Genomic DNA, 25,320 nt, shown 5'->3' on the forward strand with positions numbered 1-25,320 from the left:
TCTACACAGCATTGATTAGGTCATTCTTGGTACTACAGTTTCCAGATCAACATTATGGATCTCTCCTGATCCAAAAGAAAAGGTACTGGGTTTGGGAGAATCAATGACGCTATTTATCAACGAAGTCTGGAGCTGCTGGGGAAAAAGCTTCAGAGTGAGACAGTGCGGTGATGTGATAATGACATGTGGGAGCTGCTAACTAAGTGAGAGAGACACTTGGCGCCAGTCCCATTATGAAATTAACTGAATAATAAAACATCTGAACCAGCTGGCCACTGAGCCTGAAGACAGAGCTATTCCCAGAGGGCAAGGGCTGAGCGCTATCAGAAAGGTATACAAAGGGTTACAGGTATCTTTGGTAGCTTTTAAACGTGAAACAAAGTTAAAAACCAACATTCAGAGCAGTGAATGTATGAATTAAGTCCAATAATTCCACTTCTAGGAATCTATCCAAAAAATATAATCAAAGATGCACAGAAAAATTTATTTATAAGAATGTTCATTATCATACTAGAGCAGTGAAAAATTAGAAATGTACACACCCCATAACTGGGTAATGTTAAATAAATGACCCTTACATTTGATGAAATACCATACAGCTTAAGAAATGATATTGTAGGGACTTTCCTATTGGCCCAGTGGTTAAGAACTCATGCTTCCAATGCAGAGGGTATGGGTTTGATCCCTAGTCAGAGAACTAGGATCCCACATATTGCACAGTATGGCAAAAAAAAAAAAAATTCTGGCAACACAGATAAGGAAGAGAGAATAATTATATGTAGAAGTTCAACAAAACAAACTGAGCAAGGCAGTGAAGGAAAAGAGAAATTTGACACAGAGAGAAAACAACACTGGTCTTCCAGGCAGAGAGAACAAGACTGGTGTGTGTGTGTGTGTGTGTGTGTGGTGTGTGTGTGGTGTGTGTGTGGTGTGTGTGTGTGTGTGGTGTGTGTGTGTGCGCGCGTGTGCGTGTGTGTGCGTGCGTGTGCGTGCGCGCAGAGGAGGAGAAGGGTGAAAGTACATGGATATGCTGGGGGTACATTTGCTTTAATAAGTCAGTCATTATCCCACAAACCTATCTCAAATTTTTTTAGCAAGGGCTAGAGAACCACTTTCTCATTACTTAACCTTACCTACCTCTCTGCCTCCCTATTAGTCCCCAGTTACCAGTCACAGCACAGGCCTGGGCTCTGCCAAAGGGTGGAGCTTGGGCCAATAGTTCAACCTGTCATGCTCACGAAAGAGGTCCATCTAGGCAGAAAACATTCAACAGCTGTGGGTTCTGGCAAGCTTGACAAATAAAAGTTAAAGCCTTCCAGAGGAAACAGGAGCAATGAAACATATTGCACCTCAGCCCTGGCATCAAAGCAACAAAGATTCACAGGAAATTGGAGACAGAAATGCCAAGACTTACACAGTGTCTCTATTCTCCCACCGGGCTCCCTTCGACAGTTACCCACTAGGTGGAGGAGTGGCCACAAGCCGAACCATGTGAAGAAAAGCAAAGTCAGTAGCTGATCGAAGAGGGGGAGCCAATTACCTGCCTCTGTCAGTCCCTCTGGAATACACAAAGGTACGCGTGAAATGAAGAAGGGAAGCAGCTACTGACCGTGATCGGGGGCACTGAGGGAAACAGACCACAGCAGAGTTTGACAAAGGCCACAGTTTGTGTCTAAATGTTGGCCTGGCAACTCAGACTTGGGGGAACACTTGTCTAAGACCTATAGCAATGTTCCAGAAATGATTATAAGGACTAAACCAAAATAACCACATGTCCTCTTTCCAGGCACCTCTCCCACCTGAAAAAGATTCAGGTTCTGAGAGAGAAGGGAGTTAATCAGATGCTTTCTTTGAGCGAACAGGACAAACTGGTGTATATTATACATTTTATGCCATAAAGACTATTATACAGTGTATGTAAGTGAATGAAGGATTTAGAAAACAGAACGTGGCTCAAGGAGGCTGGTGTGGAGAGAGAAGCTCTGTTTCCCTCATTCCAAAGCACCATACTGCTCTGCTCTCCCTCAGAGGAAGGTGCGCAAGTGCGTTTCACACCTACACTCGACAGACGGGTATTCCCTCCTGCTTCCTATGGTCCCCAGCATTAGACGCCACACAACACAGCCATCTTGGCTGCTATACCCCCAGGCACTGCTATCTCCTTAGCAGGACATGTGACCCTGTTCTTGGCTCAGCCAAGCCTTGGTTACACCACTGTAAAATGGGAATTACAAGCGCCGCATGAAAAAACACAGGGAAGCGCTTAGAACAGTGCCTAGTCCGTAACTAACATTTGCTGAGCGCAGAACATTTTCAAGAATATCACTGCTGCCGCTGTCTTGCAGTCTCAACCACCAGCAAGATCAAGTACGACCTGGGACCAAGCATGCAGATGGGCGACCAGGAGGACAGCTCTTCGGTCAGAAAGTGCCTGATCCAGTCCATCCTGGGCCGGCATAAGCACAAGACACACTGTGGCTCAAAGTGGTGTGTGGGAGCGACAGGAGAAGAGGAGGTGGAACAGTTGGTGAATTCCAGCCACATACCAGACATATACACCACGCACTAAGTGTAATATGTCCTCTTATTTAATGTCCATGGCAGTAAGTGCTTCTTTGAGTTCATCTTGGACGTGCAGGACCAAAATAACACGGCAGACAGCCCCAGGGTCTGGGTGGGAAAAGTAGAGGGGTAGCTGCTGCTCTTGGGGTCACTTCTCTTCTCTGATTTCAGTCCTATAAAGGAACTCTCCATGACAGGTACATTTACTGTCTGGCACTCACTCATTCCTTGCCATGTTATTCATTCATTCCTAGTAAAAAACAGAGCAAAGGAAGGAGGAAAAAAAAAACTTTATAGGTGAACTGAGAAAACAGATGATTGCCAAGCTGGTTTCAATATAACCTCCTCCAAAAGCAAAAATAACCTTTGTATGTAGGGTGTATGTAACTTTTAACATCCACAGCCCTGAGATGATCAGATTAAGAGCTACCTGTCCCATTAGCCCCCAGATAAAGTCAGGAGAGTTAGAGGACATTGGGGACCAAAACAACTCCTATTCAGGGAGTAAAAAAGGCCTCCTTCCCCCATGCATGTTTTATGGGAGGAAATCAAGAAGTGCTCTCAGCCCTCATACCTGCCCTTTGTTCCTGAAGCACACACATACGGCAGAGGTGGGCAGAGTTATGAGCGGCATGGTCTCCTGAGAACGTCAGGAATCCACTTAGGTCACTACTAAACCTGATCCACATAGGCTGTGGCTGTCCTAGTGTGGGTCACTGCTCCTCTAAGCCCTTGACAAAAGGGGAATCAAAAGGAAAAGTTATGTTGACCTCCAGTAGTTTCCACCCACCACCCATAAATCTATAGAAAGCTCTGGCCTTTTATCAGAAGAATGACACTAAGGATAACAGGGAATAGAGCTACATTAAGGAGCTCAGTGCCCAAGGAGAGGTCTGGGATTCCTACTCTGAGGCTTTTCTGCTCCTGAAGGAATATGCAGATTAATTAAATGTGATAACCCTTCCAAGGGAAGAGGCTCCTGCTGTTGAGTGGGCTTCATATCCGGGAATGTAGAAGGATTCTCTAGGACAGAGAAGAGGGCAAGAAAAGGGGCTCCTGTATGGGACAAGGGTACAGTCCTGCACATTCCTTCATCCAGTCCCCAGCAAGGCCCAGAACTGGCAGTCACTGAGAAGCACCACTGGTTTCTGGCCCGACCTGCCATCTCTTCCGCATGGGTCTGGATGAAGGAGTTCCGGCTCTTTCTGTTCTCTCAAAACTTCCTTTGACAGGAAAGGAACAGTTGATGTTGCTCATTATTGCTAAGACCCATCTGATGACTGACGAGCTCGCAGAGCCCTCAACCCCAAAGGGATTGGCTCCAGCTGTTGGAAGTTCTGGGAAAAAAATGTTTGTATGGCACTGGGAAGAGAAAGGGGAAGAGAAGATAGAGATCAATGGAAGAATACTTTATGGATGTATATCCCTTTGTAGCATACAAAGCTCCTCACATTTATGTTCTTTTAGAAACTGTTCAGTTCAGTCGCTCTGTCATGTCCGACTCTTTGCAACCCCATGAACCGCAGCACGCCAGGCCCCCCGTCCATCACCAACTCCCGGAGTCCACCCAAACCCATGTCCATGGAGTCAGTGATGCCATCCAGCCATCTTGTCCTCTGTCATCCCCTTCTCCTCCTGCCCCCAATCTTTCCCAGCATCAGGAAACTGTTACTCTACAGATAATGAAAGAAAGTGAAATATCTAAAGAGGCCCTGGCAGGATGTGAGAGCAGATCTCCTGCCATTCCCCCCACCCCGAAGGAGGCAACTTCACCCTTTCCCTCGATTTCCCCCAACTCTTTCCACACCCCATGGTCACTCTGGGTCCAGAACCCTGACTGCTGATGAAACAGGGAGGGTTCAAGCACCCTTTTAAACAGAAAATAAAACTACCTATTAATGAAAAAGGGGGAAGTAAAAAGATTGCATTCATTTTCCTCCTTAATACCCAAGAAGAGCCTTGCATCATCATATCTGGGAGTATTTTTCTCATCTATAATCAATGAAAAGTCTGCCAACCTTGCAAAGCAAACACTACTCCCTGTAAATATTATTTTAGTAAAAAGTTGCCCCCTTTAAAGTCACTGATTTACCCTTTACAATGGCATCTCCACCACACCGACCAGCATTCCACCCCCCACAGCCATCCCGACTCCCTGCTCTCTCCAGACAGGGCTCTGACTCACTGCAGACACAGGCAAGAGGAAAACCTGGCCCAAGAGCCCCAGGTGCACCAAGGTGGGGCCGCAGAGCCCAAGGCAGGAGCCCTCCACCTGCCCTGCCGGGGAGCGCCCTGAACACTGCTGAGCTCGAGGCCGAACGTGGCTTTAGTGCCCATTCAAGCAAGAGAACGGGCTGCAACTGGAGTACTGAGAGGATCCACTCCCGTCTCCCATTCTCACATTTACAAACCCTACCCCTCCTATGCCATTGCCCAAACCCAGGAAAAACTATGCTGGCTCTGAATCAGGGGGCGTTCTAAGCCCCTACGGATTGATGGAGAGTAAAGATCCCATACAACACACACCACAGCAACTGTTCACAACCAGTAAGGACAGGAGGCGTGGAGCCAAGAGCCCTGCGATACCTCTCAGGTTATTGAGCCCCTCCAGGAACTTCTGGTACTTGTAAGCATTCATGCCCCGGCCCAGCTGCGGCGGCTCAGTGGCTGGAAGCAGGCACCATATCGCGGTGACAGCTGAGAAGGGAGAGCTCCACTGCGTCTCCTAGCCCCCAAGAGCTGGACTTTGACCACACTTGCAAGTGACGTCACAGGGTAGCCTCATTACATTGCAGCCTTCTGTGTGCCCTCATTTGTTGCAATGAGCGGAAATACCTCCCCAGAGAGGCCCGCCCCTCCTCTGTGCAAATGAGGCGGGAGACCACAGCAGCCCCTGCCTGTCATCTGCCACCTCATCTGCCACCTTCCCGTTAGACCCCGTCCCAGACTCCACTGGGATTACTGCTCCTCTGGTTTAAACTCTAGGGAGAGAGGCTTAAATGCTTCTCAGGACACCAGTGAAGGGCTCATCTTAACATCGGAGAAAGAAACCTTTAAAGGGCCACACTCACCACAGAGTGTCACCACAACAGGAGTTCCTGGGCAAATATCACATGGCAATGAGACAGGTTTTACAAAATAAACAACCAACTCTGCACCGTGCTCACAGCAGTCATGTTTACAGACCAGAATACAGCTATATACAGAGGAGACGCTTCATAGGAACACAGTCCAAAGCAGGCAAAGAAGGAGAAACTGCTGTGGGAGTGCTAAAAGCCTAACTCAGGGAGGCAAGACCTTCCCCCAAAACAAGGAAGAAAACGCAGCCCAGACACAACCTGCATGCTCCCGACTTTAGGGCAGTATTTCACTCAGCTAATTTGTTTTTGGGCTTCCCTGGTGGCTCAGCGGTAAAGAATTCATCTGCAGTGCAGGAGATGCGGGTTCGATTCCTAGGTCTGGAAGATCATCTGGAGAAGGAAATGGCAACCCACCTCAGTATTCTTGTCCCATGGTTCGAGGAGCCTGGCAGGCTATGGTTCGTGGGGTCGCAAAAGAGTGGTGCACGACTTAACGACTAAACCACCACCACTGCTTACTTGTTTTTAGTTTGCTTTAGTGACGTCAGTAGCGGATGCAAATTTCTTTCTATTCCATCAGCCTCAAAAAGATAACTCGCCCTAACTGTCACAGGCTCTTAGGACAATCTGCACAGATTATAATTAAAGGGAAGAAATCCTCAAACTTCTTAGCATCTTTGATGTAAGAAATACAAAGTGGTTCATCTGCATTGTTATACTCACCTTTGAAAGTGTTTTTAGGGAAGTAACCGCAAATTTTCCATTACAGATGAGAAAATAGAAGTTAAGCAATCTGTCCAAAAGTTGCATTACAGGTCAGTAAGACAGCATGAAAAGAACCTATAGTTCACAGACCTGAGCTAAGCACCCATGAGTGCTAACAACCGAGTCAGAATCCAATGAACAACCCCTCATAAGAGAGATACCTCTCTCCCAAGTCTGAAGTTTTCCAGAGTAACCTGCCAGGTAGGCTGCCATTCAGTGATGTGGTAAAACTCCCAACGATGCGGGCTGGATGCAAGGTGCAGAAACTGTATAAGTAGCATTGTGAAAACAAAGAGAAAAGGGAGTATGTCTACTTGAAAAGATCAGGCTAAATAACATTAACAGCTGCCAAGAAAATGGAAAGGGAAAATCTTTGGATAATAAAAATAACCAACCCAAGCTTTTGTGCCTTCTGTTGTTACTAGTTGGTTAACTGTGCCGACAAGGTAGCCAGCTACTATGCAGATCTGAATGTTAGGAGTTGGGGGGACGTGACACGTGGTTCCTTTTTTCAAAGAACCATTTTAATGGGCAAGGTTAAAAGCATAAAAAGCTCTTATGCTTACAAAGCATAAGAGACAGTCGGATACGGTAAATACATATGTGCTCAAAAGTGACTATAGATTCCACGACACACTACTGTGAGAACCAAACTATGTTTGAGGTCACAGACCAGGTGCCTTGGATTCCTCATCCGTGAAATGAAGCTGTGGATGCAAAAGGCAAACAATAAATAACAGTTCAGATCACATGTGCCTGGTTCCCTGGCTTTATTCTACTATTTCTCCTGGAAGAGTGTGGATAAGAGAGCGCAGTGGAAAGAACTTTGGTTACAGAGTCATGATACCTGGATTCCAGAATTTCTCTCAAGATCCAACTTTGCCATTAAACGAGCCATGTGAGCAGGAGCTCCAAATTCCTATAAAATGGTAGTTCTTGTTTTAAGCCACAAACTCCAGTGAGAACCTGATGAAAACTAAAGCTACTCTCCCTAGGAAAAGGCACATATTCACCTACAGCCAAACTTTTGTTTACAAGTGGATAGGGGTCAGTGAACCACAGGTGAAGAACCTCTGAACTGATTTCTAAGACCTTGTCTGTGTCAAGATCTGAAAGCAGTTAACAAGGGACAGTCTGAATTTAAGTACTGGAAGGAACAATGTCCCTGTAAAATTCTATCCGAGACTCCTCCCACCTAAGGGAGGAAAGCAGGCCAGACAACAGGGATCTGACAGCAGGAACAACTGACTTTTAAAATAGCCACTTACACTAAGTGCACTTAAAAGACAACACATGTTAGTCTGTCATTTCCTCTGTGTGTTTCACCACTGAAATTAATAACCTTTTATCAGATAAAAATTAAACAAAAACAAGGATGTTTAGAATCCTGAAGTGAGGGATGGTTCCAACTTGAGGCTCTCGGGAAGAGGGGAGGGGGGACAATGGCCTGGACTCCAGTTGCTTTCTTGCACACCAAGGGCCTTTCACTAGAATCAGAGCATTTCAAAGCACCATGATCCAGCACCTCTCTGTGATCTTCGTGGCCCTTCATCTTTTATTCTCATAGGTCCCACAATGGTGAACAGTGAGAGGCGACCTCAAGTGGTAAGCGATTCTGCCCTAAGTCCCAGACAGAGACAGACAAAATGTGAAAGGCTCAGGACCTGGCAGTCTAACAGGCACTCTGGCCAACTGCTGACAAAGGGGAAAAAAGCCCTGCTGTCTCCAACAGCCTTTAAAAGGCACAGACACCTAAGGGCTGAGTGGAACTGGACTGGACGCAGGCAGATCAGGAAGTCCAGACTCAGTGCACAAGGTGTGGTCCTCACGCACTGTGACTCTGTGGTGACAGGATGACAGTTAAAAAGGATACCTGCCCTGCCCTCGGGTGGGCTCAGGGACGTCGGACCCTGGGTGGAGAGGTCTGAGTCAGGTTCAGGATATTATTCCTGAACAGCAAGTCTGCCAGCAGAGTTTCAGCTGAGGGGAATGTTCTAAGCCCAAAAGGAGAGAACAAGTCCTATCTTGGAGTTCCCACAGTTCCCAAAACCTCCCAGAAACCCAGACCTTCCGTATTCCTTTTAAGGGAAAGGCAACCTTTCCCTTAAAAATAAATGTCACCCTCTCGTCACCAGGGTCAGTGACCCTAAATCTGCACAGTGTAAGGAATTCACCCATTCCACACATACCTGCTGCATACTCGCCATGCACCAGGCCCTGACCCATGTGCCTGGAACACGGAACTCAGAGTCTAACGAGAAAGCCAGAGGAAAAAGGAAGGAATCTTTCCTCAGGACCAGAGAAGATGAGGGTCATGGGTGGTCAAAGTGAAGGCCCAACTGCTCATTCCCAACACCAGCCCTGAAGACAAGAGGTTTTAGAGGCACAAAAGGTAAAGCTGCTTTAAAGACATCATTTTCTTTGAAGCAGAACTGATACCCTGACAGCCAGTTGCCACTGTTACCCCAAAGCAGCTGAAGACAAGAAAAGTGTCTCCAGTGACTTAACAAGCCAGTAACAAAAGCAGGTGCCAGGTTCATAGTCCTATTCAGGGAGCAACAAAGATCACTTTCTCCATTATCTCCCCTGGCAGCAGTGTCTGATGGAGCGTGGGGTTGAATTACACCTTGTCCTGCTGGGCCACTAGAGAGAAAATGAGTTTGCCATCTGAAGAAGGCTTGTCCCTGGGGCCAAGCCTGCAGGGCTGAGGAACAGAAGAGGGGGGGTTCAGGATAGAGGGGACACATGTCTACCTATGGCCAACTCATAGTGACATATGGCAAAAACCATCACAATATTATAATTATCCTCCAAACAAATAAATAAATTTTTAAAAATACACAAAGAAATACTCAGTTTCAAGAGTAACAGACAACTCAGATTTATCAAATTTAACCCATTTTATGTTACTCTATCCAACTGGCAAAATTTAAAAGACCAATCTCCAGTGATGTGAATGTCGTAGGTAATAGACAATGCCGATGATGACACACACAAAAAGAGTCAGACCTCTTGCTTAGAGGAAAGGACTGAAATAGCAGGACCACAAGAGGCTTTAACAGGAATTAAGTGCAAGTCCAAAGAGTTCTGCCCACCCTGTGCTCGCCCGTGGCCTGGAGAGGCACTTTGTGTGGTCAAACCTATACTACAGGGTTTGACAATGGACTTAAAAGGGGTTTGTGCTTTAGGCCAGGGACTCTCAACCCAGCTCTCTCTCCTTGATCCTTTTCTTTTTGGTTGTGTGGTCCATGGAGAAATAGGTGCAACCCATGCATTCTCTCCTCCCTATGGTGATTACCATATTATACCATATTATATGGTGTAATAGAGACAGATCAACAGCTTCCTCCCTCCAAGAATAGTTTCTCTCATCAGCTCCATCAGGACCCAGACTAAGGACACTGCTACACCTCCAAGTCACTGGAAGGACTGATGTTGAAGCTGAAACTCCAATACTTTGGCTACCTCATGCGAAGAGTTGACTCATTGGAAAAGACCCTGATGCTGGGAAGGATTGAGGGCAGGAGGAGAAGAGGATGACAGAGGATGAGATGGCTGGATGGCATCACTGACGTGATGGGCATGAGTTTGAGTAAACTCCAGGAGTTGGTGATGGACAGGGAGGCCCGGCGTGCTGTGATTCATGGGGTCGCGAAGAGTCGGACAAGACTGAGCAACTGAACTGAACTGAACTGATGGTGATTACATGAAAGTACAAGTCCAAACAAGGTAAAAAGGACTGAGCAATTGGAAGGGAAGGCAGAAACACCTGCTTTTAGGGAGAATCTGCACCTGCATAACCTCAGACCTACCTGAAACTATGTCTATAAAACCATAAAATGTGAAAGCCTCATTGCTGGACACTCTGAGGACCTAAGAAAAAGATCAGAATCAAGAGTCACCTACCCCTGGAATGCAGTTATAGGTCTCGAGCAGAGGGAAGGGAAGGAAGGAAATTAATTTCAACAAAAGCCAACTAAGGGACTTCCCTGGTGGTCCAATAGTTAAAAACTCCATGCTTCCAATGCAGGGGGCATGGGTTTGATCCCTGGTTTGGGAACTAAGATCCCACATGCCATGCAATGCAGACCAAAAAAAAAAAAAGGCCTACTGAAACAGTTACAGGTATGTAGGTATAATAGAGAGAGATCAATAGCTTCCTCCCTTCAAGAACAGTTTCTCTCATCAGCTCCATCAGGACCCACACTAAGGACACTGCTACACCTCCAAGTCAGTTAAAGGCAGGCACCTGCCAAAGGGGGAGAGGGGGTGCTGGTGTGCTTCTGGCTCAGTTCGCCTGGCCTCCTCGACCAGCAAATAAAACAAGTCTCCAAAAAGACAGGCCACCAACTTCCAGTAGCATTTCTTTGCTGCTTTTGAGCAGAGGAAGGAGACAAATAAACATTTTTAAGAGTCAGATTCCAGGTACTAAAAATAACACAATGGAATTTTCCTCTGAAGCTATCATTTGCTAACAATGAGGTTATGCATATATATTTTTAAGTTCAAGATACACTGCTTAGTGGTGACTCCAGGATGGCAGGGATGAGCTCTAAGAAACCACTTAATCCGAATCTAAGATAAGGCACTCCAGATTCTGCTGGAATACCCTCCAACGTTAAGGAGGTGCTAGAAGCACCTAGTAGACAGAATCTCAATGAGGGTGTCAACACCTGTTTAATGAGTAGTGGGCATATATGTATATGCTGAAGTATTGTCTGTACTTGCTTATATGCTTGAAATAGTCATCATAAAAAATCAAAGCAATGGATGAAACCATCCATCAAATTTACAAATATGCCTCCTCTGATACAACAATTCCACACCTAAGAATTTTTCCTAAAGATATACATACATAAAATGACCAGTGTACAATGAAGTTTTTCATTTCAGCATTTCATAAGAACCAAGGAGTCAGACATGATCTAGCAACTGAACGACAATAAAAGCAAAAGACTGTCAGTGCCCTAAACACCCGTCAATAGGGAAGTGGCTAAATAAATGAGAGTGCATCTATACAACAGAATAATAAGCGTGGAAGGAAAAAGGCTTTAATGTACTGATGTGAACTCATCTTCAAGATACAATAAGCAAAACAAAATGTCAGAGTAGCATGTATGTTACTTCTAATTTACGTATTTTAAAAAGAGGAAGGAGGAAGAATATATAGAATTTAGATTCCAGAAAAAAAAAAAGAATTTAGGTTCCATAAAGGCAGGGATTTTTATTTGTTTTGTTCACTGTTTACCCCTAGAGCCTAGCATAGTACCTGGCACATGGTAAGTAGTCAATAAATATTTGCCAAATTAATTTCTTAATCATAAGATATGTGAAGGACTAAATGCACACATCATCTCTGAAAGGAAACACAAGAAACTGATAATACTCTTCAGGGAGAGGAAAAGAGTGGCTGGGTTTAAAAAAGGGTGGGTTAAGAAAAGATGTTTCACTATATGTTATTTTGTACCTTTTGAATATTCAATTATGTGAACATGTTACCTAACCAAAAAATGAGTGTTTAAAAGCCAGGAATTTGAGATTCTGAATCCTGATCCCAGCACCGCCACTGATAACTTTAACCTTCTCACACAGTCATTCATACGTTCTGCAAGCCTACCCTTGCTGTGTCTGCCCTGTGCCAAATTTGTAGAGCACGGAGGATGGAGATGAAGGAAATGGGTGCTCTTCCCTCAAGCAGCTTACACTCTAGTGCTGGAGCCAAGCCAGTGAACCAAACACAATATAGTACAGCTGACGCCGATGAAGGTGCATGTGGAAGCATGAGAGACCGGGGAAGGCTTCCCGGAGGAGACGATGCTGGAACCGGGACTTCAGGGCCAGAAAGAATTAGATTGATGGGGACAGGAGTGTCTAGACAGAGGAAACAAAGTAGAAACGTGAGAGAACATGATGTATTTAAGGAACTTAAAATAGTTTGACATGGATAGCATGCACGGTACACTCTGCCCTGGAAGAATGATGGCAGGACATGTAAGCTTGGCATGCCATGGTCACGAAACCATATCTCATCCTGAAGGCAAGGGAAAGCCATAGAAAGAGTTTAAGCTTGGGAGTGACTACGAAGAGCATTCAGCAGTATTGAAAAGGAGGGAAGCAAGACAGAAGGGAGGGAAACTGGTTATGACACTGCTATGTGAAATGCTGAGGAATAATAGACTCTAAGTAAGTAGCATTGAGGATGGGGAACAAAGAAAAGAATGTGAGAGTAGAATTATACAGCATTTGATCACTGGTTTACTTGAGTTAAGGTGGGATGGGGTAGATGGACCAAGAGAGAGAAAATCTCCAAGTCACCTGTGTGACTGGGTAGAACACAGGGCCTTAAATAAAGAGAGGAATAGCAGGTTTCCTGGGCTTCATTGGTGGCTCAGTGGTAAAGAATCCACCTGGCAATATAGGAGATGAAAGTTTGATCCCTGGGTTAGGAAGATCCCCTGGAGAAGGAAATGGCAATCCACTCCAGTATTCTCGTCTGGGAAATCCCATGGACAGAGGAGCCTGGCAGGACACAGCCCATGGGACGTAGAAGACAGACACAACTTAGCCACTAAACAACAGCAACAAAGCAGGCTTCCCGGGAAGAAGACGAAGGGTTCAGTTTATAACATGTTGAGTAAAAGGTAACTGTACAGTCAGTATCCAAAAGAAGCCCTCCAGCGCTCCAAGACAAGTGTCTGGAGCTCAGGAGAGAGATCAGACCCAGCGATTGAAGCCATGAGTATGAATCAAGTCATTTGAGAAAACTGTATAGAGGGTCAGACAGATCCTAGAAAGCACCTTGTTTAATGGAAGATAAACCTGTAAATGAAGGAAGAAAATCATAGGTCATAAAAGGTTAGGGAAGGAGAGCTTTCAAGGAGGATGGAGTGTTTAATTTCATAGTGTCAAACACCACAGAAAGGTCAGGTAAGATCAGGGCTGAAAAATTGCCATTGGATTTGGCAATTAGGAGATGATTGGTGACCTTGATTTGACAACAGCAATTTCAGCAGCATAGAGGGGTTTAAAAGCTAAAGGTCAGATATAAACTACTCTTGAGAATCTTGGGGAGGGACTTCCCTGGTGGTCCAGTGGTTAAGAATACCCCTGCCAATGCAGCGGAACATGGGTTTGATCCCTGGCCCAGGAAGATTCCAAATGCTGCAGAGCAACTAAAGCTTGTGCACCGCAACTACTGACCCGGCCTCTAGAGCCTGTGCCCCACGACGAGAGAAGCCACTGCAATGAGAAGCCTGGGCATCGCAGAGAAGAGCAGCCCCTGATCATCACAACTAGAGAAAGCCCGCACGTAGCAATGAAGACCCCAAATAACTAAATAACGACAAATAAATAAGTTTTTCAAATGACCATGAGCATTTAGGAATCTAGGAACTAACTTCCAGGGGGTGATGGGAGAAGGTTTCCTAGAGGACTTTGAGGTGGGTTGTGAACAGTGTGTAGGAGGCTGTATGGCAGACACAATGAAGATGCTTCAGAAAGGCAGCCCTGCCTGGCTTCCACATCGAGGGAGTTTGTTTGCCAGGGGAGGGAGGGTTTAAAGGTGAGGCTGAGGAGAGTGAGCCCTGCATCTCTCCTGCTGCCTGGGGGCATTTCCACCTGAGTATGCCATAGCAACTAGATCTCCAGTTATTAAAAGTGAATCCACATCCTTCCTCCTCACATCAATGCCTCCTTTGAATTTCCCACTCTGAGTAACAGCACCATCCTTCGCCTAACCCACTATCAAGTCCTATCAGTCCTTCCAAATACCTCTCACAGTCACCTTCTTTATTCAACAGTCAGCCTCTCCTGTCTAATTCTCACTACTTCTCACCTGGTTTGCTAAAATAGCTTTAAAAAAAAAAATGGATTTCCCTTCTTCTCACCCAACCCATGTTGCCCATGCTGCTAGATAATCTTCCTAAAACACAGCCTTTATTCAATCATTTCAATAGATAAACCTCTGGACAGAAACACAAAACCTACCACGGCAACGGGGGTTGAGGGGGTGGGAATCTCAATGAAGTATAAAAACTCAACCACATGTATAAGTTTTTATGGAGCGAGGTTGAACAAAACGTATCTAAAATTTTTTTAAGTGTCCAATAACTTTTAACACAGTGATTTCACTCCTAGGAATTTATATAAAATTTGTGGCTAAATGTGCAAATACACACACGTACAAAGTATATTTGTTTCAATGTTTATAACATCAAACGATGCAAAATTACCTTAAAGTCCAACAATAGGGGGCTATCTCAAGTACCACTGGGCCACACACAGCAAGATAAACTATGACAGAAGCACATATTTTTGACACTGAAAGACTTTCACCTTGGGTTTTGAACAAGTTACAAACAGTATATTTTTACAAAATATGTATTTACATATACATACATTAGCAGAAGACAATGTCTGAAAGAAAATATACCGAAATATTTACAGTGATTATCCAAAAATGGTGGGATTTTAGGTGACTTTAATTTTATAATTTTGCTTATTATTTTATAAACTCCATGCAGTAAACATGGGTACTCTGTGAAATAAAGAGTAGGGCAGGTTATATCACAATATCTAACGTAGCACAGCTCTTTTAGACTTCGCAAACATCCTTTATCTGGAGATAGCAAGAACTTCATATACAGCTCATGAATTCAACTAATTGTTTCAGCCCCGCCAAGGAACCAAGGATGAAGAAGGCACAGTCTGCCTTCAACAAACTCATGTTCTAAAGGAGCCAATTAAATAGACAGCTGTAAAACAAGGAGATAAATACTACCACAAGGGATATATAAAGTACCATGGAAACTCAGATGAGGAGCTAAATCAAATTTTTCCTGGCTGGGGTAGAAGAAAATAAGCTTGAACACCATAAAAAGCCAGTTCATTCTAGCTGAGATGAAAGATTACTTAACAACATGAATAGGAACTGGGAAGCTGATTAAATAGAAAGAACATCCAAGGCATAGGAAACAGCATAAACAAGAGACACAACTGAGAATCACACCCATGCCAAGTCTGAACTCTATCCTGTGGAGGAACAGAAGGCAGTGAGCACTGGAGATTTTAAGAAGAGATATGGCATGATCATTGACAGAAAGCCAAAGATGATGAGGGTCTAAAACAGGGCTGTGGGTCCATCCAGGGTGAATGGAAGGGAAGGATGCATGTTGAGCTGGAACTCAACATGAGTTGAGACCAACAGTACTTAGTGTCCAATCAGATGTGGAAATTAAAGGAAGACAAGAAACAAGCAAACCTGAGTTTCCCTGCTGCAGCAAACAGGTAGAGAGTGATACTGGTATATGAGACAGGGTATACAGGAGAGGGCTTTCCTGGTGGCTCAGACAGTAAAGGATCCAACAGCAACGCATGAGACGTGGGTTCAGTCCCTGGGTTGGGAAGATCCCCTGGAGGAGGGCATGGCAACCCACTCCAGTATTCTTGCCTGGAGAATCTCCATGAACGGAGGAGCCTGACGGGCTACAGTCCATGGGGTCACAAAGAGTCAGACACGACTGAGCAACTAAGCACAGCACATACAGGAAGAGAAGCAGGTTTGGGAAGAGAAAAAAGGGGAATGAGGATAAGCATGGTTTTGGATATGTTATATTAGAACTTCTACAGACTCCAAAGTGGAAGAGGGCAGGAGTCATTTGATAAGACAAGTCTGGACCTCGAGGGAAAGTTCATATTCAGAGGTTTGGATTTGAGAGTCATCACTGAACAGGTAGACAATGTTGATAAATGAAATCACCAGTGTAGGTAAACTCATCCAGGGAAAGCACACAATGAAGGGGAAAGAAAGGCCGGAATATAGTGTCAAAAGCTGCAACAAGGTCAAACGTGAGAACTGAAGAGAAATACTGAGTTCTGCAAGTAGGTCATCCTAAGTGGGAGCGATTTCTGCTGGACTGGTGGGCACAAGAGCTATGTCATGGTGGGTCAAGATGACTAGAGGAATGTAAGAAAGACTATTAAAGAGGTTTAGTAGTTAAAAAATAAAAAGCAGAGTTAGATGGAATAAGTTTGTTGGAAAAAGCTTAAAAATTTTCTTTTCCTTAGGATGAAGACAACTTGAACATACTTATGAAGAGTCTCTAGAAGGGGAGAGACTTAGAATACAAACTATGCACATGCCCAGAGGCTGCCTCTGAAAAAAGGAGGAATGAGGTGAGGAAGAGACAGATAAGCTGAGAGGCAGACCTACGGAAAGCAAGAGGCTAAATGGCTTGCTGAAAGTTCACAAGGTGGGTGGAGCAGCAAGCTGGAGGAGAGTGGTGAAAGCCTGAAAGAGCTGCTGTAAGGAGAAGGAATGGGAGTCACCCAGGAGGGAACAGAGAGATTTCAGGGCAGGGTGGAGAGCCAAGCTGTGGCTGGAGCTCATAAACCTGTGACAGAGCCCATTTGCACAATGCCATGAGAATTCAGCAGCTGCCTGGGCAAGTGAACATGGGCCCGGCTGGGGGAAAGGACAGGAAACTGTGGCAGAAAGAAAGAGACCTGAGAGCCCCAGGGCAAGCGCCACGTGTAGGACAGGGAGGCAGGGCAACGACACCACCCAGGGGCTGAGAGGCCAGGAAACAAGCAGAGACAAGGTTTCCTGGGCATAAAAGGATGGGAGAAACAGAAGAAAGCAGGTTGCAACCAGACCAGACTCTGGGGTTCCTAGGAGGAGGGGGGCAACTTCAGGTCACCTCAAATACTCTTCCCCAAGAAGCTCAGCCATCAGCCAAGACCAATACTGATGCCATGCTGCCTTCCAAGCCCTGCTCTGATACGTAAACTAGTTCTTCAAATGGGGCCAGCACTTCAAAGACTGTCGGAAGGAATTCCAGTCAGAGAATGGTTAAGGTTGAGTTCTCTTAACGTCTTCCTTCCTGGACTTTAAGATTTGATCTGGATCTCTGGGTAGAACATCAGTAACTCTTCTTTTTAGTAACAGGGAGATTTGGGGAGTTGTCGTGTATGGAGTTGCTGAAAATAAAAGTTTAAGAAACTGCCTACTTGCAATTCCCTCAGGATCCTGGAGCCAGCTAGCGTAGGACAAGAGTCACTGTCCTTCTCATCTTAGGGCCTTGGATCCTCCCCCAGTGCTAACTTACAACAGTTAAGGGTGAAACTAGAGCACAATCATCACTTTCAACAGGGAAGCAGAAGTCGGGGTCTGCTAATAAGGTAAGTGACATCCAGGACAGAGAAAAGTGAGTTCACTTCCTTTCACTGCAAAAACTGAATCTACACCCTGTCTTCCCACAAGGACAGGAAAACCTAAACAAGCTACTCACTCATTCCCTAAAGATCTGGGCTCCCATCCAGCTTATTATCGCAGCCTGTACAAAAAGAGAGAGATTCAGGTCCTCTCAGAGGGGCTACAAATGAAACAGAACATTGCCACCAGAAGGAACCGCTGGCTCAGAGCGCTGACTCACTCTAAGAGCCCCAATTTCTTTCCAAGCCTGCCCCTATCACCCCAAAGACAAAGGGTACAAAGACTATAAAAGGCAATTTCTTATATTAAAGTACATGGGTGGAAGAAATGAGAATTCAGGGTTGGCTGGCTCTCTGGATAAGCATCTGGAATCCGGCCCCCTACATCAGCCTGGTCAGCCATTCCATTTGGACCGAGGTGGGCCCCTGCTATGTGAGACCAAAAGAAAAGTTAATTCCCAATGGTGTTTGTTTAATGCAGCTCTCGTTCACCTTCACTCGGGTCACCGCCTTCTTCTGTTCACAAACACTTAATTGTCTCTGAAAAGTAGGTCACTGCCTTGTGGAACAAGCCGGAGGGGGAGCTAAGACCCAGACTCTCACTCCAACAGGCCTGGAGAGGCCCAAGCCGTGTCTAGGAGACCAGGACCAGTCAACAGTGCACTGTGCCAAGAGCGCTCCAGGTGGCAACCTGGCTACTGCCATTCCTAGGTGGTGATTCAGCAGGTTGGTGGAGCAGAAGACGCCCAGGATGTGAGGGTGAGGCTCCTGTCACGCCAAGGAATCCTTGACCCACTCTGATGGCTAATGAGGTGTCCCTGATCATCTCTGAATGGAGAGAGCAAGAGGTGGATCATGAGAATGCTGAACTCTTCCCCACTGCCCATATGGGCCCTCTGTAGAATGCCAAGCATTGCTCAACCATAAATGGAGCTGTCTGAGCTTCTCCCCACTCCTTCTCCCAAATATTTTCTTCCGGACAACCAAAAATAAACACGGCTCCTTCCTTACCCATGAGCTAGAGGCACATTCTTAGCAGTGTAAGCTGTCACCTGAGCATGCCTGACAATGAAGGGGTTAACATCTCTAAGCAGGATACATCTTGTTCCTAGGCCCAGATACTCCATCCACCCAGAACACGAAGGTGGGTGAGACTCCCCCTCAATCCTCCTCCAACCTCTCACTGACTAATTCACTAAATATAGGCTATTGCTTCAAAGTAAAAAAGACGGGGCCCAGGGAGATGAGGCGACAGAGGGCTGGTAAGTTTGGGAAACAGTTACCAGAGGGTCAGCTGTCCAGCTGGCTCTGGAATCTGAAAACTTCCAAATCTAACAACTGCCTTTCTCAGCAAGAATCAAAAGTATGTGAATCAGCTGTGGAGGATAAAGGTTGTAGAGTCCAGTTTCAGAAGCCAGTAGCAAACCACTTCCTTAGCCATTGTTCCCAACAAACAGCAAACTGCAGCAACCTCACCTTCAGACCAGCTACCAGCTCTAAGAGAAACGGGAGGGAGTTAGTTATCTCTTTGGCGTATGGAGTGAAAGCATCTCTCTCTCAATCTCTCTCTCTGTATCTCTCTCCAACCACCTCCCCATCTCCAATTTTTCGGTTGTAAAACCAAAACCATTGACCACCCCAACTTTTCTAAATTCTGACGATGCAATTTTCCACTATTTCCAAAGGTCCCATGTAGCTTTCCTCCTCCTGATCCCTCACCGCTTCTCCTGCCCTGCAACACACACACACGTCACCTCTAAGGTACTTCAGAGTCAGAACCCCATGAGCTAACACCTAATTTCACATCACCTTTTCAAGTATGAGGTTTAAGTCTCTATGTAACTAGACTGCAAACTCTACAGAGGCAGGAACCACGTTTTATCACCACTACTGAGCTAACACTGCATGTTTATCATGAGCCAAGCACCATTCTGATAGATAGCTCAGTTAGTAAAGAATCTGCCTGCAATGCAGGAGACCCCGGTTTGATTCGTGGGTCAGGAAGATCCACTGGAGAAGGGATAGGCTATCCACTCCAGTATCCTGGCCTGGAGAATTCCCTGGACAATAGTCCATGGGGTCACAGAGTCAGACACAACTGACCGAGTTTCACTTTTCTTTTTCCAGCACCATTCTAAGTACTTTACATGTATTCGGTCTCCAGGGGAATTCTATGATGTAGGTGCTGTCAGCACAGACACTTCACAGATGAGCTCTGAAATTCAGAGAGGTTTAGGAACTTGCTCAAGTTCATGTTCAACAGTAGAGCTGAGATTCACACCCTGGTAGCTTAACCTCAGAGTCCGTGCTCTCAAACACTATACTCTACATAAGTGGTCTCAGAACAGCAGCAACTCCTGGGAACGTGTTAGAAATACAAATTCTCAAGCCAAACCCCAGACATACTGAATCAGAAGCTGGGGGTGGGGCCCAGCCATCCATGTCTTATCAAGCCCTTCGGGTGGGTGATTCTGATGGCGGCTCAAGTTTGAGAACCCCTGCTCAACTCATAAGTTGTGCTGCTTCTGCTTTTCTTTATTTGAGCCACACCCGAGACAGAAAGGAGTCCAGGAGGAACTTAAGTGTAAAAATATCCTAAACAACTGATTGTGGCCTGATGGTTAAGAGTGCGTGCAGATTCTAGGGCCAACTGCTTGTCAGTGTAAAGCCCAGCTCTGCTGCTTACCACCTGTGTGACCCTGGGCATGTCACTTAGCCTTCCTGTTGCTCAGTTTCATCAAATGGAAAATGGGAATTACAGTACCCACATCATTTAGTTGTGAGGATTAAATGACTTGGTATCATGCAAAGCATTTATAAAGTGTGTGGCCCTTGATCGGTGTCATATAAGCTCTTACTACGGAGAAGGCGATGGCACCCCACTCCAGTACTTTTGCCTGGAAAACCCCATGGGCAGAGGAGCCTGGTAGGCTGCAGTCCATGGAGTCGCTCAGAGTCGGACACGACTGAGTGACTTCACTTTCACTTTTCACTTTCATGCATTGGAGAAAGAAATGGCAATCCACTCCAGTGTTCTTGCCTGGAGAATCCCAGGAACGGGGGAGCCTGGTGGGCTGCCGTCTATGGGGTCGCACAGAGGTGAACACAACTGAGGTGACTTAGCAGTAGCAGCAAGCTCTTACTAACTGTAGTTCTTGATCCATTTTACAATTAAATTCAACAAACATTTGTTAGACATCTATGTACCAGGCTTCTCTGGTGGCTCAAATGGTAAAGAGTCTGCCTGCAATGCAGGAGACCTGGGTTCCATCCCTGGGTCAGGAAGGTCCCCTGGAGAAGGAAATGGCAACCCACTCCAGTATTCTTACATGGAAAAATCCCATGGATGGAGGAGCCTGGCGGGCTACACCCCATGGGGTGGCAAATAGTCGGATACGACTGAGCAACTAACACACATATGCACCAGGCACTGTGCCACGGACATGCATCCATCAACATCTCCCCAACTCATCCTCAGCCCTTCAGGTGTCCCTCAATGCCTTATTAACTGCAGTGCTCTGTGCTATGGGATACTAGGGCCACAAAGAACAAGGCATTAGCCCTTCCTTTAAGGACAAAGCATGCCTCAGACATGACGTTTGACACGAGTACCTGCAACACACAGCAGCGAGTGATAAGAATCAGAAGACAGCATTCTTCCATGGAAAGAACACTGGGTTTGAGGTCGCAAAAAGGACACTGGGTTTGAGGTCACAAGATTTAGACTGGGTTCCAGCTGTGTATGTCCTAAGGCAAGTCACTTTACCTTCTTGAGCCTTAGGCTATCAAGCAGAATAATAACCTGTGAGGCACAAAAGAGGTAATACATATGAAAGCATTCTGTAAACTGGGCAAACTCTGAGAGATGGTAAGACAGAGAAGCCTGGTGCGCTGCAGTCCGCAGGGTCACAAAAAGTCAGCCACAACTTGGCAACTGAACAACTATTACTATTACTTTTAAGTGAACTTCTTTCAGTAATGTTATGTAAGTTTAGAAAGATGATATGACTTGTAACTGAAGGGACCAGGAAATGCTGCACCCAAAAAAATGACATATGAGATGGATGTGAAAGGATAAGACATAGAAATTAAAGAAAAATCCAAGTAGAGGAAAGAGCATAAGCAAACACACAAGAATACAGGGCTTATAAGGGGGCAGTGGGGAGGGGGACTAGTTCATTCCAGTTGTAAAGAATAATGAATGGGGTGGTTGTTGTTTTTTGTTTAGTCACTAAGTCATGTCCAACCCTTTGCGACCCCATGGGCTGTAGCTGGCCAGGCTCCTCTGTCCAAGGGATTCTCCAGACAAGAATATTGTAGTGGGTTGCCATTTCCTTCTCCAGGGGATCTTCCCAACCCAGGGATCGAATCCACGTCTCCTGCTTGGCAGGTGGATTCTTTACCACTAAGTCATCTGGGAAGCACTAAAGAATAATGGGAGATGGCATTAAAAAGGCAGGTAAAGGGCAAACAGGGGGGAAAATATCTGTTCACTTTTTCCCCATAAGCATCTTTGGTACTTCAACTAGTAAATGATGAAACAGTGGGTTAAAATTAATTTCAGGATTTCTTAACATCTGTGAGTCTGAAGTATTCAGCATGCCTTCTGCTCCATTTTCAGGGGTTAAGAGCCAGCTATATCATACGTATGGAAAATAGAATAACTATAGATATGTAGTCTGTGCAGGGGCCACTTTGAAAACGATACTTTTATTCCCCATCAGAGCTGCTCCTCAGGAGTCCAGGAGAGAGAGAGCTCACAAAGACTGGGCCTTTTGGCCCATCACTATTCAACTAAGCCCAATCTTTGTTCACCTAACACCAACTACAAAATGAAGTAGAAAGGGTTCAACTCTCTTAACCATTTTTCACGTGTTTTTTGGTACCTCTACTTAAATACAATATGCAGTTCATTTGTTTTGGTGTTTTGTTTTCACTCATTATTTTTGTGCAAGAAGGTAAACATATAATCTAGAGTAGCACAAATTTGTTGATACAGAAATTGAGGTTTCCAATAGATTGTTTCAGAGAAATTTTTAAAGCTTTATATGTTGTTATGGTTGAATGAAATAATGTAATTTAAATCTAGTAACTCTTGCTTGTCAAAGAACATCTGAGAGAAAATAAATTTAACAAACTTTGAAGAAAAGTCCATTTTTAGTTGACAAGGGGTGAATATAACTTGTTGATCATGCCAAATATCTCTGTCTCTAAAATTCAATTGTCAGTTTTACACAAAGAAAATTGCCTAGGGAAAAAATATTAACTTTTCAAAGAACCAATTATCAAAAATCAAACTGAACACTCTTGTGTTTGTCTCTCCTCCACTGTCATACAAGTGCCCCCTACTGTCGTTCATATTTAATCTATGTTTTTCTGAAATAGCTCTTCTCAGATTTCTTTTTTTTTAGATCCTTTCCTGTGGCAGCCTTCACAAAGCACGAACATAATTCTTTCATCATATGTACTTACACAACTAGAACGGAATACTAAATATGATCTCACTAACTTAACATAGAATTCACTCACTCATATTATATTGACAACATAAAATCATCCTGAATATCTTAGAAAGATAACCAGAAGATAGACAACGAAGGTATGGAACAGGAGATATGCAGGTAGACCAATGTGGGTGGAGGAGTGCACTGAAGGGGTGTGTCCCTGTATCCTTGACACAATGGGGCAAAAAACCCCCAATGACAATGCAGTCCCCTTAAGCACAGAGGGGACTTGGGGGAAATCAGTACAAACCACCCTTTAGCCCCTTCAGACAAACAGGAGAGTCCACACAGAGGGATCCAGGAGTTTAGAGTAGCTGCTTCTCCTTCTCAACCTCCACTTCTATGTCCAACAGAAGTGGAGGATGCAGAAGCCAAGCGTGTGGGCTTTTCCAGGTCTAACTCAGGCCTGAAGATGGGACAACGAAGTCAGAGCTGCAGAGTACTCTCTGCAGAATTTTGGAAGAAACTGCAAGAGCCTATCTAAGCTGTCAAGACCATCCTGCTAAGGTTCTTAGTGCTTTAATCCCCGTGGAGACCTCTTCCATCATCCTGGGATCCCCCTGTTACCAATCCACACACCATGGTGGTGGGCTGGGCCGGGGCGAAGCTGGAGGAGAGCACACAGCTTCTATACTGTGCCAACTGCCAATGACAGGATATGTGCGTACGTATGCATGTGCATATACATGAACACATATACACATGTACACACACGTGTGTGTATATAGCCTACAAATCCTACAAGCCAGGCTGGCACACAACTGGCTATTTACTGTATGGCTGTACAACAATTCCCCCTCAGGCCCTGACCTGTGTAAAACAAACTAAGAGTCTAGACACATCACAACAGCAAGAGTCCCATTCACAGTAACAGCAGAAGAGGGCAGAAGGAAAGGCAAGGTTGATAAGCTACAGCTACTGTTAAGCAGTCCATCCCTGGAGAAGGGTCTAATCCTTGCCTGGGCTAAGAAGCAACACTTTTCCCCACTAGAGTTCTGCCAGGCCTGGACCCTCTATATGGACTCCCATCAGAATGGGCGCCATCATTTGCTAGACTCCTATCAAAACAGGTCCTGCAACCAAAACCCAGAGAGATGAAGTCGACACACAATGGTCTTGTCCCTCACTTCATCCTCTTCCTCCCAGCTTTGAGAGCTCTAGATAAGGAATCAACTGAACAATACTGCTACTGAAACTAATCATATTTTAGCAACCTAAGTGTCCATCAATGGAAGAATGAATAAACAAAATGTGGTACATACAAAGAAATACTATTCAGCCTTAAAAAGGAATAAAATTAAGACACATACTACAATATGGATAAACTTTAAAGACATTATACTAAGTGAAATAAGCCAATCGCAAAAGTATAGATCTTGTAGGAGTCTACTTACATGAAGTACCTAGAACAGTCAAACTTAACAGAGACAGAAAACAGAATGGTAGCTGCCAGGAGCTGGGGAGGGGAGAATGTGAATTACTGTTTAATGGGTATGAAATATAAGTTTGAGAAGTTCTGGAGATGGACAGTGGTAATGGTAACACAGCAGTGTGACTGTACTTAACACCACTGAACTGTACGCATAAAATGGTTAAAATGGTAACTTTCATGCATATTTTACATTATAAATCACATTTTACAAGACTCTTATTAATAAAAAGAAACTACAATTACATACCCACTATGCATCAAGCAGCATGCTTTCTATATATTAATTCTTTTAACCTTTACAGAAACAGTACAAGATACATGAGGACTTAGGAAAATCACACGTATCGGTTAAGTGACTGGCCAAGGTCACAGAGCTTATAAGTACCAGAACCAGGATTTCAACGTTTACACCCTTTCCACTGTAAAATGCTGCTCTTCACCCTAGAGGGGAGATTTATCTGATACTATAAAATACCACAAACCAGAAAGCCCCTGGAGCAAGAAGGCACAGAGGTAAAGGAAGAATTCAAAGTTAAGAGTTCAAGTCAAGGCAGGCACACTAATTCCACTTCTAAGGCTGTTCTTCCTCTGATGACCTTCAGGAACCTGAAACACACCAATTACCTGGTCATATAAACCCTGCCGAACTAGGAACAGCTGTGTTACACACAAAACTCAAAAATTACATTCCTTGTAACCTATCAAGCAATGTTTTATTTTGTAAGAACTTTTAAGGACTTCTCCAAGGTCAAGGAAAAAAAAAAAA

General features: G+C 44.9%; 1 protein-coding gene across 5 annotated transcripts in view; it reads right to left on the reverse strand.

Annotated features, from left to right (window-relative positions):
* MACF1 (microtubule-actin crosslinking factor 1) overlaps positions 1-25,320 on the reverse strand; it is a 340,530-nt gene that overhangs the window by 268,497 nt on the left and 46,713 nt on the right. Inside the window, exon 1 of one of the 5 annotated variants that reach the window (XM_027537750.1) lies at positions 5,149-5,280. The exons of the other annotated variants lie outside the window; for them this stretch is intronic. Coding sequence (XP_027393551.1) covers positions 5,149-5,200 — 52 coding nt within the window. The 5' untranslated portion in view covers positions 5,201-5,280. Of the gene's footprint in view, positions 1-5,148; positions 5,281-25,320 lie in introns of those variants that run through there. 5 annotated transcript variants of the gene reach the window in all.

Source organism: Bos indicus x Bos taurus, chromosome 3 (assembly GCF_003369695.1).
Source record: "Bos indicus x Bos taurus breed Angus x Brahman F1 hybrid chromosome 3, Bos_hybrid_MaternalHap_v2.0, whole genome shotgun sequence".
In the NCBI taxonomy this organism is placed as follows: domain Eukaryota; kingdom Metazoa; phylum Chordata; class Mammalia; order Artiodactyla; family Bovidae; genus Bos; species Bos indicus x Bos taurus.